This window comes from Arachis hypogaea, chromosome 3 (assembly GCF_003086295.3).
Source record: "Arachis hypogaea cultivar Tifrunner chromosome 3, arahy.Tifrunner.gnm2.J5K5, whole genome shotgun sequence".
Taxonomy (NCBI): domain Eukaryota; kingdom Viridiplantae; phylum Streptophyta; class Magnoliopsida; order Fabales; family Fabaceae; genus Arachis; species Arachis hypogaea.
In genome coordinates this window covers 132246444-132262049 of record NC_092038.1, presented here as the reverse complement: position 1 = coordinate 132262049, position 15606 = coordinate 132246444, and the positions used below count along the sequence as shown (strand labels likewise).

The following is a 15606-nucleotide window of genomic DNA, read 5'->3' as shown; positions in this document are numbered from 1 at the left end:
GAACAAGCTGAAGAATTCAAAGATTGATAAGTTTTACATATATTTTGACCACACTGTTGATGAGCCAGAGATAGTAGATAATGCTGGGAAAGAAGATGCTGCTACAGAAACGGAGGTGGAAGAATTTGATGATCCGTTTGGTATTGATGACATTTTGAGGGAGCTTCAGTTATCATCATCAACAGACGGTGATAGGCATGAAAGTGTGAAGGACGAACTATATAAACCTCCTCCTACTGTGACTGAAACTATTTTAGATGAGGATTATTTTAGCTTTGATGATGAAGATGATGGGATCAAGAGAAAAAAAATTTTGAAAGAAAAGGAGAAGGTTGTGCCAAAGAAGAAGATCAATGTGAATCTAGGGAAATGGCAGAGTTAACTGGGGTTAAAAAAGAGCTGGACCAAGGAGTGCAAGTAAAAATGGTGGTGCCAAAAGAATTGGGCCTACTGTAAAACCCACGAGAACTGGGCCTGTTGTACATCCTAGAGGATCTGGTCCTACTATGCAGCCCAATAATAGGCCTCGAATCAAACTTTATGTGGAAGAGGGAGATTCAGACGATGATGACCCTGTACATGAGTATGAATCAGAAGAGCTTCACATACCAGTGTCTTCGAAAGGTGAGGGATACAAACATCAATTTTCAGAGTTTGATGATGAGTATGGGTTTGGTGAGGATAGATTTAAAGTTGGAACCAAGTTTTCAACCATTGATAGGTTCAATGAGGTGATAAGGGATATGTTTATATCTGAAGGGAGGGAACTAGTTTGGATTAAAAATGATAAGGAAAGAGTGAGAGTTGGCTGCAACGGTGAGGACTGTCCGTAAATGTCACATTTATCCTACAATAATACACTGTTATGCTTCCAAGTGAAGACCTACAAGGCAGAACATACCTGTGCAAGAGATTTGGGTAGTAATGCTACTGATCAGCAATGGATCAGTAAGAAAGTGGAGAAGAGAATGGCAACTCAACCTCATATGACGATTAATGAGGCAATTGACTTTCTTAGAGAAGAGTTTGACTTGGTGGTGCATTCGAAGATGGTTTACAGGACAGTGAAAGAGACAAAAGAGAGGATTATGAGAAATGAAAAAGAGCAGTATGGGACGCTTAGGGAATACATCTTGGAGATAATTAAGAGTAATCACGGGTCAACAGCAAGATTAGATGTCAAACCTATCCCACAATCCCCTTGTTTTTGACAAAATTTATATATGCTTAGTTCAAGAGTGGATATAGGCCGTTTATCCATCTTGATGGAGCTTTTCTGAAAACATACCATGGTGGCCAACTACTTTCAACAGTGGCATAGAATGCAAACAATCAATTTTATGTGGTGGCCTATGGTGTTGCAAGATCAGTGACTAAGAAATAATAGAAGTGGTTCCTCACACAGCTTCAAAAAGACTTGGGTGAAATTACTCAATTTAGTTGGAACTTTATGTCTGACCAGCAAAAGGTAAATATATTAAACTAGTATGCTTTGGTTATTTAATTCTTATTTTGATAAAGACTAGTATGCTATCCTTATTATATTGTTTATTTTGATAACATATGTTTATTTTGATAAGATTAGACAAGTATGCTTTGCTTATTTTACGATTTATTTTGATAACAATATACTAATATACTTTGGTTATTATATTGCACTATTCTAGGCTGCTGTTTCAATAATATATGTTTGCAACTAGGGGTGTGCATGGCCCGGTCCGGCCCGAGACCCGGCCCGTACCCAATGAAATTTGGGTCATAAAGACCCGGACCCGAAGTGACCCGGGGTTGACCCGGGAGAGAAAAATGAAACCTTGAAGCTTAGTGAAACCGGGACCGGGCCATGGCTCGGGTCACCCGGACCCGGCCCGACGGCCCGGTAACTCAATGTCTCAATAGCATTTCACTTATACAATTTGAATCAGTGGAAAAGGGGCTAGGGCATTCACATTTCATGCATTCAGATCTCAGAATTCAGAAATTCAGCCTCACTCCCTCAGCCATTCAACCTCACTCGCCCAATCCTGAGTCCCCACTCCCCACAACCCCAGTTCGGCAGTCTCCACTCCGCCACTTCCCACGGCCGACGCTGACCCAGTAACCCTCGATCTCATCCTCTCTCCCCACGACCCATTCTCAATCTCCCAGCAAGCAGCCACGGACGACGCACTCACAGCAGCAGCAAGCACACATCACGCAGGTGCTCGCGACTCCGTCGACGTCTTCCCAGCAAGCATGCAGCAGGCAGTCTCACCCCCACTACCCCAGTGTTAAGTCTCTGGCGAAGCCGTTCGTTCAACTGACGATGGTGCCGCCTTGTTTCTCGTGACGTGTCGCATATGTGCTTGTCCCGGTCGTCTTCTTCCTGGTTCTCTGCTATTCCTTCTCCTTCTGCTCCGCTCTCTTCTTCGGTCTTCTTCTCAGGTAAACAATTTATTTTGTTATGTAATTAATATTCTGATTAGGGATTAGGGATTTTGATAATTTGATTATAAAAATTTGTGAATTTAAGGATGTGGTTGTTGATTTTGATTATTAGAATTATGATTAGGGTTGTGGGTGTTGATTCTTTATTATTGTGAACTTTGATTATTGTGAATTTAGAGATGTTAAATTGTTGATAAGTTTGGTGTTTACTGATGCTTTTGCTAATTTGTTTAGTTAATTTATTTTGATTATTAGAATTCTGAATTTCTGATTAAGGTTGTGGGTGTTGACCCTTTATTATTGTGAACTTTGATTATTGTGAATTTAGAGATGTTAAATTGTTGATGAGTTTGGTGTTTACTGATTTTTTTGCTAGTTAATTATTGTTTTGTTCAGTGTACTATTTAGTTGATTATTGTTTTGTTCTTCATGAATTATTATAAGGTTTCTATCTTTATGATTGAGGAGAACACAAGAATGGAAATTGAAGCTCAAAATCCTGTTACTTCTGCTGAAAATCCCGCTGCTTCTGCTGAAAATCCCACTGCTTCTACTATTGATGCCGCCACAACTCCAGCTAAACCACAAGTTAATGAAGAAGATAAGGATACAAACATTGAGAATCCAGAAGCTTCTCGTAGGGGAAAGAAATCGTATGTTTGGCAGCATTTTACTGTGCTTCTGTTGACTGAGACAAAGGGACAGCACCAGGCCAAATGTAATCATTGTCAGAAAAAATACGGTTGTCATCCTACTAAGCATGGAACAAATTCTCTAAATAAGCACTTAAAGAATGCTCATAAGTGGATATTTACTAAAGAGGGGAAGAAGGGAACACTTCATGGCTATATGCCCAAAATTGAGGAAGAACAGGATCTATGCAAAGCCTTTAAGGGTTATAACTTGGAAGATTGTAAGAAGTCTGTAGCTGAGTTTGTTGTACTAGATGAAATGCCATTTAAAGTTGTTGAGGGGATTGGGTTTCGTAAGATGTTAAATCATTTTGAACCAAGATTTACGGTACCATCTAGGTGGACAGTCTCAAGAGATTGCTTTCAACTGTATTTAGATGAGAAAAAAAAGCTAAAAGAATGGTTGGCAAAGTCATGTGCTCGGGTTTGTTTGACAACTGATTGCTGGACATCAACTCAAAATTATAATTATATGAGTTTGATGGCACATTTTGTTGATGACGAATGGAAGTTACAAAAGAGGATTATAAATTTCTGTCACATTGAGAATCACAAGGGTGATACGGTAGGCAGAGAAATCGAGAAATGCTTGAGAGAGTGGGGAATTGAAAAAGTTTTCACAATCACAGTAGATAATTCAAGTTCAAATGATGGAGCTATTACTTATCTTCAAAGAAAATTAGGTGCAAGAGGTGGATTGGTGTGTGGAGGAAAGTATATGCAAGTGAGATGTTGTGCTCATGTTCTTAATTTGATAGTGAATGAAGGAATTAAAGAGCAGCAAACTTCAATTGAAAGCATTAGAAATGCTGTCAGGTATGTTAGGTCCTCTCCTCAAAGGACTAAAAAATTTAAAGATTACATTGAGGCCGAGTTAATTGAATCTAAAAGTCTTGTGTGCTTGGATGTTCCAACTAGGTGGAATTCTACCTATCTAATGTTGGAACATGCCGAGAAATTTGAAAAAGCTTTTGATAGACTTTATGATCAAGAACCTGATTATCTTAGATGGTTTGGAGAGGACAGTGGGGAAAAAAAGAAAATTGGTCCACCAACACCACTTGATTGGCAACATGCTAGATTATTTATTGACTTTTTGAGAATATTCTATGAGATAACATTGAGCTTCTCATCTTCTTTGCATGTTACATCGAATAAATGTTTTCATGAAATTGCATCTGTTGCTTCTCAATTAACATCTTGGAGCCAAAATCAATCTGAATTGTTAGGAAGCATGGCATGTTCTATGAAACATAAATATGATAAATATTGGGGACCGGTTGACAAATTTAATCCATTGTTACTTGTTGCTGTTGTATTGGATCCTCGGTACAAACTAGATTATCTCTGTTGGTGTTTGGAGGATGTTTATGACAACGAAGTGTCTACTAATATGACTGATTTTGTTAAACTCACATTAGACACGTTGCATAAGTTTTATGAAAAAGAGGTTGCCGATGATAAAAGGAGGGATGATGGTGGAGATTCATCAAGAGATATTTTTGATGACACTATTAAAGTCTCAGCTGGTGCCAAGGGAGTTTCTGAAAATAGAGTGAATATGTGGAAAAAACAAAAAAGAGAGAAGGCTAATGCAGATAGCAAGTCAGATGTGGAGAGATATTTGGCTGAGGATACTGTGGAAGATGAGAATTTTGATATATTGGCTTGGTGGAAAGTGAATGCTTCAAAATACAGAGTTCTTTCTCTCATAGCCCGTGACATCTTAGGTATTCCAGTTTCAACTGTTGCTTCTGAATCATGCTTTAGCACTGGTGGACGTGTGGTTGATGTCTTCCGTAGCTCTTTGTCACCATTAATGGCTGAAGCTTTGATATGCACTCAAAGTTGGTTGTGTCCTTCTAAACAAAGAGATGGAGATCAAGAGTTTGATTTATTTGATAACAGTCAGAAGATTGTTGAAGGTACATTTATGATATTTTTATTATTCATGACTTATTTATTTCAAGTAAAAGTAATAATCTTTTATATGAAAAATGAGTAACTTTATATGTTTTGTAGGTTTCACTAATGCATCCACATCACAAGGAACAAGTTGACAACATTAATGGTTATTGATGGATGATGGTCATTCATGTGGAATTATTGTTTTGTAAACTTTAATATTTTGACTTGTTTAGTTATTATAAGACTAAGTTAATGTTTTATATTTAGAATGCATAAGACTTTAAAACTAATGTATAATATTGTATTGTTTGTATTGACTTAAATATTTAGTGCTATTAGACAATATTAGTATTGATTGTGGTTAATGGTTATATTTTAATTTTAGAAAAGGTAAGGTAATGTGAATGGCCCGGTTTTCACCCGGTTTTCACCCGGTATGGTTGTGGCCCGAAAAGGTATAGGTTTTATCGGGTCTAGGGTCGGGTTCGGGTCTCATAAATGGGCCCGGTACATATTTTGGGCCGGGTCTGGGTCGCATCAAACCCGGTTTCACCCGGCCCATGCACACCCCTATTTGCAACATGATATGCTTGTAGCGTTTGCTACCAGCATTAAAGGAGGTCATGTCGAATGCACACCATCGCAAATGTGTCATGCATATACGAAAGAATATCATCAATCGTTTTAAGGACCTGCATATCAGAGAGATAGTTTGGGAGTGTGTTAAGTGCACAACAATACCAGAGTTTAAAGAGACCATGGAGAAGCTGAAAGAGGTTAATAAGGCTGCATGGGAATATGTGATGAAGTTTGACCCTGTCACTTAGGTTAAAGCTTATTTCAGTCACGGACCCAAGGTCGATAACCTTACAAACAACATATGTGAGGTGTTTAATGCAAAAGTTGTAAAGTACAGATGCAAACCAATATTGAAATGTGTGAAGAAATCAGGTGTTATTCGATGAGGCGAATGACCAAGCATATTAGGCTACTAGAACACTATCCTGGAAAGCTTGCACCAGTCCAAGAGAAAAAGTTATAGCGGCTGATAAAATTTAGCAACAGGTGGATTGAAGAGTGGGTAAGAGACAATGAATGAAAAAGATTTGAAGTTAGTCGAAAAGCAACCAAAGTAGATGTGGAGCTCATCAAACATACATGTTCATGCAACAAATGGCAATTGACTGGTAAGTGGTTTAATTTACAAGAGTTTGTTTTAATTCTTATTTTGGTTGAATGCTATATAAATGTGATTTGTCTTGACAACAGGGATGTCATGCATACATGGTATTGCTGTAATCAGAAAGAGACATAATCAGGTACAGGATTATGTGCATCCCTAGCTATGCATGGAATCCATTCACAAGACATACGCACATTGCATATAACCAGTTTTCAGTAAGAAATTCTGGACCAGAACTGACTTGTTTGGGCCTACTCCACCACCCATCAAGCGGCTTATTAGGAGGCCAAAGGTGCACAACCGCCACAGAGATCCAACTGAGGCTCATATTCAAAGGGACAAGCTAAAAAAGAGCTTAAGTCACATGTAGCAAGTGAAATGAGAAAAGGCACAATTATAAGACCTGCAAAGGAGCACCAAGCAACTCCAATTGAAAGCCAAGGTGGAAAAAGTCTAAGAAGTTTGTTACTGACTCACAAGCATTAATTTTGCTTTCCCCTTCATTGTCAACACCTCAACCAGAGGTAAGTAAGTACATATTTAGGATTAAATTGTACATATTCAAGTTCAAAGATATATTGTATACTTCAATATAAGTTAGTGGTTATTATGCCATTTTTAATATTGTATAGGGACTAATGTGTCCATTAAGTTAATCTACCGGCTCATTGTTAACTCAGATGTTAACCAATCACAAGGTAAAAAAGCTACTGAAACAATCACTGCGCCAGCACAATTATCCGTAAGACCTTTTTACATAATATACTTTAAAGAGGAGTGCTAAGAGACCAGCAGATTTTGTGATTTGTAGCCATCAGTTAGTCATTATTAGTATTTTTAATGGTATGAGATTACATCTAATAGTATGAGATTACTCATTTTTCTTTTGCTGGTTAAGTGTTGACCATATTTTAATAAAAGTGCTGGCCCACTAGACTTTCTCTACTTTAAATACAAGAATCTACTTCTTAGCCCACAATTTGAATCTATTGTGTATTTAGGTCAATCTTACAAAGTAATGTTGGTCAGAATGCTTCAAATGTGTCAGTACCATCTGCTCTAGTCCAAACTACATTCAGGGCTCCATCCTAGCTGTCAAGAATGGGCCAACCCTAGCTCCAAGATGCTATCTCTAAATTTAGACCCAAACAAGCAATTGTAAAGCCCCAACAACTGAAAATCGCAAACTCAAACCACCAGCACCAGTAGAAAACCATCAAAAGAGACCTTAAAAGTAGCTAGCAGTGATACCACAAGAATTTTCAAGTTCATCCCCAATCTTGACTCCAAGAATCAGAAGAACTTAACATAGCTGAATAAATTCTATTTTTTGACCTAATTAATAGTAGCAATTAAATAATAATTTCTAGCTATTTTAGTTGGCAAACTTGATTTCATGCCATATAGTTATTTTATTGTTTTGTGGCAAATTTATGTTGTGGTCTTCATGTTTAGGATTAAGCCAGAAATATTTATTGATAACTATGCTTATATTATGATAGTATTATTTATGTAGTTATAATCTATTTAGAATGATATGTGACTTGTGTTCTTGTTTAGTTATTTTTAATGCAGAAAAAACAAAAAAAGAAATTGAATGAGTCCAAAATAGACTTACATAACACAGACAGCAGTTGCAATTTTCATTACAATATCAACAAGTACATTAATAGTCTTTATCCCTTTAAAAAATACACAGCAAGAATAGTAACAACTACAATAATCACAGTAGGTAAAAAAGTCATAGATTTTTTTTTTCTAAAGATAACAATTTCTTCTTCGAATCTTTCAATTTTTTTTCCAATTCTTGCCTTCTAAAAAGCTGTTTTTCAACATCTATTCTCTCACCATAATCTTTAGCACCTAATGCTTAAGTCTTCATACCCCTAATTTTTTTCAAGTGCTCATCAAGGCAAAAAAAAAAATACCTACAGTACCATTGTTTAACCTGCAGAAAATTACCAAAACATGAACTTACCTTAAAGTATGGGAACCTAAAAAATATTCTATTAGGATTAATTGGTGTTCTTGACTTATAGAGAATGACATATAAACTGAAGAAGCACTTTGGCGCAATCCATCTCTCTCATCTCCTCCTAGCACGACGCAACCACTCCTAGTTGAAACGGATCTCTCTTGTCTACCCACTCCAGGTCTTGTACATGAAGAATCCCCTTCACTCGCCACGGACAATCATTCCTCACTCCCACCAAGTTCCAGGAGCACCATCAATGGCCATGGCTTCGATAAATTTCGAACAAATAGCGCTCAGTGTCAAAACAATGTTTTGATGCACAAGGATCTAATTGTCCATTAACTTTTTTCCAACCATCCACATCATCACTCTCCCTTCCAAATCAATATTCTCCGTTACCGTTTTCAATCCCAACTATACGGAGGGGTATAATCATGTGTTTTGGAAGGTAGGGGATGTAAATATATTTTTCAATCCTTAGGGACTTAAATATCTGAGGTCACCTATTTATCTTTTATTTAAAAGATATATTTCACCTACAAGAATTATTACATTTTTTTAGAAAATTACACTCCCCTCTTCTGAGAGATGATAAAATGATATTCTCTTCTCCTTTATTTGTAATATGTACACTTTCTTCCCTTATAATTTAAAAAAAAATTTCTTTAATCAATTCTAAATTTTTTGTGTTGACTAACGTTAACTTTACCTATTTTTTTAAAATTATTTTGTATAAAAATATCTTTTAGCAAAATTTTATTTTCTTTTATGATTAAATTTTGTCTATCAAATTATTTTAACAAATAATTTTTTATTAATTAAATTGTATTTTTACTAAAATCTTCTTTTAAAAAAACTTTAATGATTAAATTATTTTTTTAATGATCAAATTATTTAAAAAAAAAAAACAAATGATAGTCACCTTTGCTTCTGAAGATTGTCTTAGAGGATCATACTTTTCCTTCTTCATATGGCTTTCTTTTCAGATTTTCCTAAATTTTTTTAAAAAATATATATATATTGGTATAAATACAATTTAATAAATAAAAAAATAATTTATTAAAAAATATTTTAGAAAATAAAAAATTTAATAACAAAAAATAAAATTTTTATTAAAAGATATTTTTTGTAAAAATAATATAATTTTTTAGAAAAAATAGATAAAATTAACATTTGGTTAACACAAAATTTAAAATGAATTAAAGATAAAAATTTTTAAAAATTATAAAAAAGAAAAGTGCATATTTTATAAATAGAAGGAGAAAAATATTATTTTCACATCTCTGAGAAGAGAAGAATAAAATTTTCTTTTTTTTTTCTGAATGAAAATTTGAAATTCATTAGAACAAAGCATAAATACAAAAATATATTACGTACAGTAATATATCGATGCAAAAAAATAAAATAAAAAAGACAAAGCATATATGGATGCAAAGAATATATTGGTTAAATGGGTAATTTTTTTTTCGTAAAAGGTTAAATGGGTAATTTTAACACATATTAAAATTCCTAACTAATATTTATAGCAGCCCTAAACAGAAATTAGAAGAGAAGTATATGCAGTTGAAAGAAAAATTCAATTTTTGGGACTTGAGATACTAATCTTTCTTTTTTCTTCGTTATTGTTTTTGGAACAGAGGATACTAATCTTTCTTATGTAGCATACTAAAAACTAAAAAATTTCATGTTATATGGGCTCCCCTTGCTTTCAACAGCAATACTTACCAACAACTGGAGCTGAACATTTACGTAACTATGATGCTTTTTTTTTTTTTTTGTTGAGGGTCTGATCACATTAGCAATATTAACGAACTGAAATCTTCTACTCAAAAGAGAAAAAAAAAAAATCTGAGGAAATGCCATTGCTACCCATGTTACTGGAAGAATCTTTATATATATGGTTCAGCATTTCTTACAAATCTCATACCCAAAAAAAAAAGGAGTAAATATTATTTCGGTTTGTAATGCTTCCTTAACAAAATTAAATCCTTCAAATATACTTTGATAGGTCGTAAAGTAGTTTGTCTCATCATATCATATAGATAAAGGATTTTACCAGAATTATATATATTTTATATCTAATTATATTTTTAGTTTAATAATTTAACAATATATTTTAATCTATATTTTTAAACATTAAAATAAAAAATAATAAATTTTGTTAACCTTTAATATTTAACAAAGAAAGACGTGTTGTGGAAAGTTACACATCTTTCGCCACATGTTTTTTACGTCTCTTTTGCTATGTTGGAAGATTGCGGAATTGAAGTTGTATTCAAAATAATAAGGAAATTAAAATTAACTGTATCGATGACAAGTATTCTTCATTCCTCTCTCAACATTCCACGTCAAGGATCAAATTTCATTTTGTCCATGCAATCTCATCTATACTAACATCCAAGTTATTACTGCTCTTTCTTCTAGAACAAACAAAAGTTCATCACGCCATATGTCTTTTTCTCGCTCGCACCTTAGCTTTCAACATAATCAACATGGCCTAACTTTAAGTGAGAGTAAATAGTTATTTTGACTAATTGTTAAATTATGATCCTGAACATTTAAGTTATTTTATCAATCAGAACTAATAGTTAAAAGTTTATTATGTCTAAAACAAAAAGAAGAATGTTAGGGACATCAATATTTGGGATTTATACCCATTAAATAGCCATTAATAAGGTTTTTAATGATGTGAGATTAATGTGAGATTTCATCCAATGGTTCACTCTTCTTTGCCAAAATTTGATAAAATTGCTGGTCCACTTTTCCAAACAAAAATTAGAATTCGTTTATTAAAATCAGAATCATTTGCATGTCAAAATAATTATTTATTACTCCTTACGCGAACTATTTTGCCGCAACCGATATCCATGCTTCACTGAAATAGTAACTATGATCTTAATTCTGATCTTAGTCATAAAGTGTTCTACAATATCACCAATTAAAGGAGCATAACAGGAAGAAATTAAATAACACACATTCTATCTTAAGACTAAACAAAATTTGTCTTCAAAAAAGAAATCTTGTGTGGAAGCTTGTTCTTGGACACCACGGTACACCTCAAAAATTTTTCAGCAACTTTCGAACTTGTTCCAACGTGACGAACAGCACAACCGTGAAGGGTCCCTGCCTCGTAATCGTAGGAATGAATCCTTTGTATAGGGCCATAGGCCCCTCCGCGCGCACCGTCTTCATGGCGCAATCCAACGCTCCGGAATATGGCGGCGCGGCCCCCGGCTCCACCTTCATGTTCATCACCCTTGTCTTGATCACGTCCACGGGGTTTGAGGTCACGGACGCCAAGAAACCCGCCGCAAAACTCGCCGTTACGTGGGTCCCAAGCCCATCACGCATCAATCCCTTTTTCAGTATCATCTCCTTGAACTCGTCGTAGGAGGCCAATTGTGAGGCTGTCACTATCATGGCGCGATTCACCGTTAACGATGAACCGCGCCAGAGACTAGTCACACCCTCATTCCTAACCATCCTTGTGATGGCATCCAACACGGAATTATAGTTCCGTCGTTGGGCGGGCGGGAGCCTTCCGTCAGCTTGCATGCGGACCATTGCCACGTCAGCGGGGTTTCCAACCGCGGCGCCGATTCCGCCAGCAATCAGCCCCGCCGCGATCTTCCGTGATAGTGACATGCTGCCGCCGGCATTGGGATCGGACCACTTATTCTTGAACATATCGTAGAGGCCCATGCGGGTGGTGGAGTAGAGGAGCTGCCGGAGGACGGTAGCGGATACTCCTGAGAAAAGGGCGACGACGCCTTCTTGTTGCACAAGCTTGATGCCGACGGCAATTGGACCGGCTTTGGGAGCGGGAGGATGCGGCGGCGCGTGGGTTGAGGTAGAGTGTAAGGCGAGGGCGGGTTGGGTGGTCTCGCCTTGGAGCTGCATTCGGACCTTGATGAGGTCGAGAGGGTGGGTGGAGCATCCTGCAACGACGGAAGCAATGCCTCCTTCCACGAAACCTTTGAGACCCATTTGGAGTTATGCGCAAAAGTTTCGAGCTTTGAGAGAATCAAAGAAATTGAGCTTGTGGGGGGTGGTGTTTGATTTTGTCAGAGAATTTTCCGGGAAAATATTAGCGTAAGGGAATGGACCGATTGGAGTTTGGAACTTTGGATTGATGATTGTAGAGACCAAGGGTATGGATGAATAGTGAGGAATATAATGTTGGGCCTTTGTCTTTTAGACATAAGCTACTCTGAAAGAACTGTGAAGAGGAAAGAAACTAAGAATATAAATATATAAAGGTTTGTATATTTGGACACGGCAGAGAAAGATGGATATTATGTTATGGAAAGTGGAATCTAGGCATCTAGCTACCACTCGCTCAGATCTCACACGGAATGCAACAATTTGGGAACACTAATCCATATCCTGTATATACCTTTGTTCGAATAAAGTTTTTAATCGTATGTGCTTGCAATTTTTAATCAAGAAAAAATATATTATTTACTTTCCTTTCCTTATTATTTGAGAATTATTTAGAATATCTTTATAATAAAAGATCTCACCCTAAATATTGACAAAAGATCAATATATATCGTGATTTATTTTCCCCCAATTTAACCACCAACATCCATTATGCTATATAGATTTCCTCGCATCCAACACCCCTTTCGTACGTACTGTAGTATAAATACAAAAAAATGAGAATAATCCTCTGCAGATTTTTACTAATAAAAGTGATTAACTAGACAACTTGTAGTCTTGTTCAAAAGTTACGACGCCTGAGAGATTCGAACTCTCGCGGGGAAACCCCATGTACTTAGCAGGCACACGCCTTAACCACTCGGCCAAAGCGTCGGTTAATAGTCTAAACCATATTTCACTAAATATAAAAACAATATTGTTGTTCACCAGTGCACTCACCATTTCCTTCACTGCTTAGTTCATTTTTGATATGATGTTTTCTTCTCATTTTTTCTTATATTTTTTTTCCAAATCCATATATTCATTTTTTTAAAAAATTATTTCTATTTCTATATCTAATTCTAACATTACTCAATTATATTATCAACAAATATATAAACCTAATTGAATAATATAATATTTTTAATTATCAGTATAAAATAATTAAACTTAAGAAATATAAAAGACTGTGAAACAGGAGACAATAGTGTTTATTGAGCAGATAGTGAGTTTTTTAATTTTGATATGAATCCGTTGATAGAGTATAGCAGCGATATGGGAGTTATTGGTGTTTCACGGATTTGTGACGGCTGGGTAGAAGAAATCGGTGGCACCAAGTAGTAGGAAGCAAATCGGAGGCACCGATTTCAGAACGCGGATGGTGCACAAATCGGTGGGACCGATTTGTGTTTCCTGTCCACGTGTCACGCATGCAATTGCCTCCCGTAACTCCCTCATCCAAAAGAGTAACCCCCATTCAGTAGTATCCCTTTTACTCTCTTTCACTCTCGTATCCCTTTCACTCTCTTTCACTCTCGTCTCCCTGCACACACTCAATCCCACCACTTGCTTCCTGCATCACCATTGTTGGACCACAACAATTCAAAGAAAATGTTAAGAAGACAAAAAATTAAAGAAGTAAATCAACCAGAGCTTCATATTGTTGATTATCTTGGAGATCCAAATTATGTAAGTTTTTATTTTTTAATAATCTGATTTAATAATAATAATAGTGATAATATTAAATTTGATTAGCAATATATATTATAATGGCACTAAGTAGAGATTAATCATGTATGTGTGTATAATTTTATTATTAGGTGGTTAGAAATAGAAATTAAAATGGGAATTAATCATGTATGTATGTATGTATGATATGGTATGGTATGGTAAGTTCTATGGAATAATTGGATTTTTTTATAGTTAATAAATGAATGAAAGAAGAAGGAGAATGAGATCAAATCTGTACATACTCTCGTAGAGTAGAATAATATTGTTGTTATTATTATTAGCAGTAGTAATTGAGTTTAATAATTTATTATGATTAATAATAAAAATTTAATAAATTATTTTATTTATGATAATTAATAATTGAATTTTAATTCATTAAAATTTAGACAATAAATTAGTAGTAACTAAACTTGGATTAGAAAATTATGCTGTGCTATGAATAATAATAATAATAATAATAATAATAATAATAATAATAATAATAATAATAATAATAATAATAAAATTAGTATGCTGTTTTATGAATAATAATAACAATAATAAAATTAGTGTGCTGTTTTACGAATAAATAGTTTATCAGTTGTGAAATTATTCTGGTTAGTTAGTTAAGATTAAATAATTTTTGTTATAAGGTAATGAATATGATTGAAGGATTTTTGTATAACAGATTTACTGTGTATGTTTGAAATGCAATTATGATGGAATTAGTTATAATGGACATGTAACGATAATTGTGTTTTTGAGAATATAGTTATATTATACTGGTACTTATAGCGGAAATGTGATATTGTAGGGTTCACGGATGTTGATGTGTGATCATTTAAAGTCGCCGGATCCATACAACCAAATTGTTGAGTCACACTTACGCGAGAATGGATTTTATTATATTTCCCAAATTGGATTTATCCCATGTCAGTGAGCAATGATTAATGCTCTGATTGAGAGATGGCGGCCTGAGACTCACACGTTTCATTTTCCGGTTGGTGAGTGTGCCGTGACTTTGGAGGATGTGGCGATAATTCTCGGTCTGTCGACAAATGGTCTTCCGGTTACAGGACCGACCATGAGTAGTTTGATGCTTTGGAAGTCAAGTGCTTGCACCAATTTGGAGTTGCACCGAGGAAGACGGAGTGTAGAGGGAGCTTTATAAAATTAACATGATTTAGGGGCTTGAGAGATCGTATAGTATTGAATGATGTTGTGCACATTCAGATGTATGTAAAGTGTCATATAATGTTGTTATTTGGGACAGTTCTGTTTGGAGATAAGTCGAGTGCAGCTGTGCATTGAAAATTTTTACCTTTGCTCAGTAATTTTGGCCAAATCATACAGTTTAGTTGGGGTTCGGCATGTCTGGCACATTTGTATAGATCATTATGTAGGGCAACTCGTATCGACTGCAAGGAGATGGACGGTCCATTGACACTGTTGCTTACTTGGGCTTGGATCCGGCTACCATTTCTAGGGCCGATTCCCGGCAATCCCCGAGTGTTTCCAATTGCAAACAGGTAAGTTTGATTAAAGTATGCATTGAAAGAAATGATAGAAATTGTTTTTTATTTTTCACAAGATAAGTTAACTAATGGATTGTCCGACGATAGGTGGCGTAACTGGGATCGTGAAAACTATGCCTACCGATATAATTCGCTTGCGCACTACAGGAGGTTGTTGGATGATCTACAAGAAGGACATGTATGTTGGTAAATTAAAGTACCGTATGTAACTTGTTTAGTGAATTAATTGTTGTGTAATCATCTGAGTGGTTCGAT

General features: G+C 35.5%; 2 protein-coding genes and 1 non-coding gene across 3 annotated transcripts; 1 reads left to right on the top strand and 2 right to left on the bottom strand.

Annotated features, from left to right (window-relative positions):
• Positions 1–2904: 2904 nt before the first annotated feature.
• LOC112782928 (zinc finger BED domain-containing protein RICESLEEPER 1-like) lies at positions 2905–5854 on the top strand. The gene is made up of 2 exons (XM_025825610.1): positions 2905–5044; positions 5637–5854. The coding sequence occupies exons 1-2, from the start codon at positions 2905–2907 to the stop codon at positions 5852–5854; spliced, it is 2358 nt and encodes a 785-aa protein (XP_025681395.1).
• A 5135-nt stretch (positions 5855–10989) lies between these two features.
• LOC112791737 (mitochondrial uncoupling protein 5) lies at positions 10990–12490 on the bottom strand. The gene has a single exon (XM_025834678.3). The coding sequence runs from the start codon at positions 12170–12172 to the stop codon at positions 11243–11245; it is 930 nt and encodes a 309-aa protein (XP_025690463.1). The 5' UTR covers positions 12173–12490; the 3' UTR covers positions 10990–11242.
• Positions 12491–12918: 428 nt separating this feature from the next.
• Positions 12919–13000, bottom strand: TRNAS-GCU (transfer RNA serine (anticodon GCU)). The gene has a single exon. It is a non-coding gene; the product is annotated as a tRNA-Ser (tRNA).
• Positions 13001–15606: the final 2606 nt, after the last annotated feature.

What these genes read in the sequence shown, in the direction of transcription:
- LOC112791737 (XM_025834678.3), bottom strand. Translation starts at nt 12,172, where the DNA reads ATGGGTCTCAAAGGTTTCGTGGAAGGAGGCATTGCTTCCGTCGTTGCA.
- LOC112782928 (XM_025825610.1), top strand. Translation starts at nt 2,905, where the DNA reads ATGGAAATTGAAGCTCAAAATCCTGTTACTTCTGCTGAAAATCCCGCT. An exon ending in CAGTCAGAAGATTGTTGAAG is followed by an intron (nt 5,045 to 5,636) that starts GTACATTTATGA and finishes GTTTGCTACCAG; the next exon opens with CATTAAAGGAGGTCATGTCG.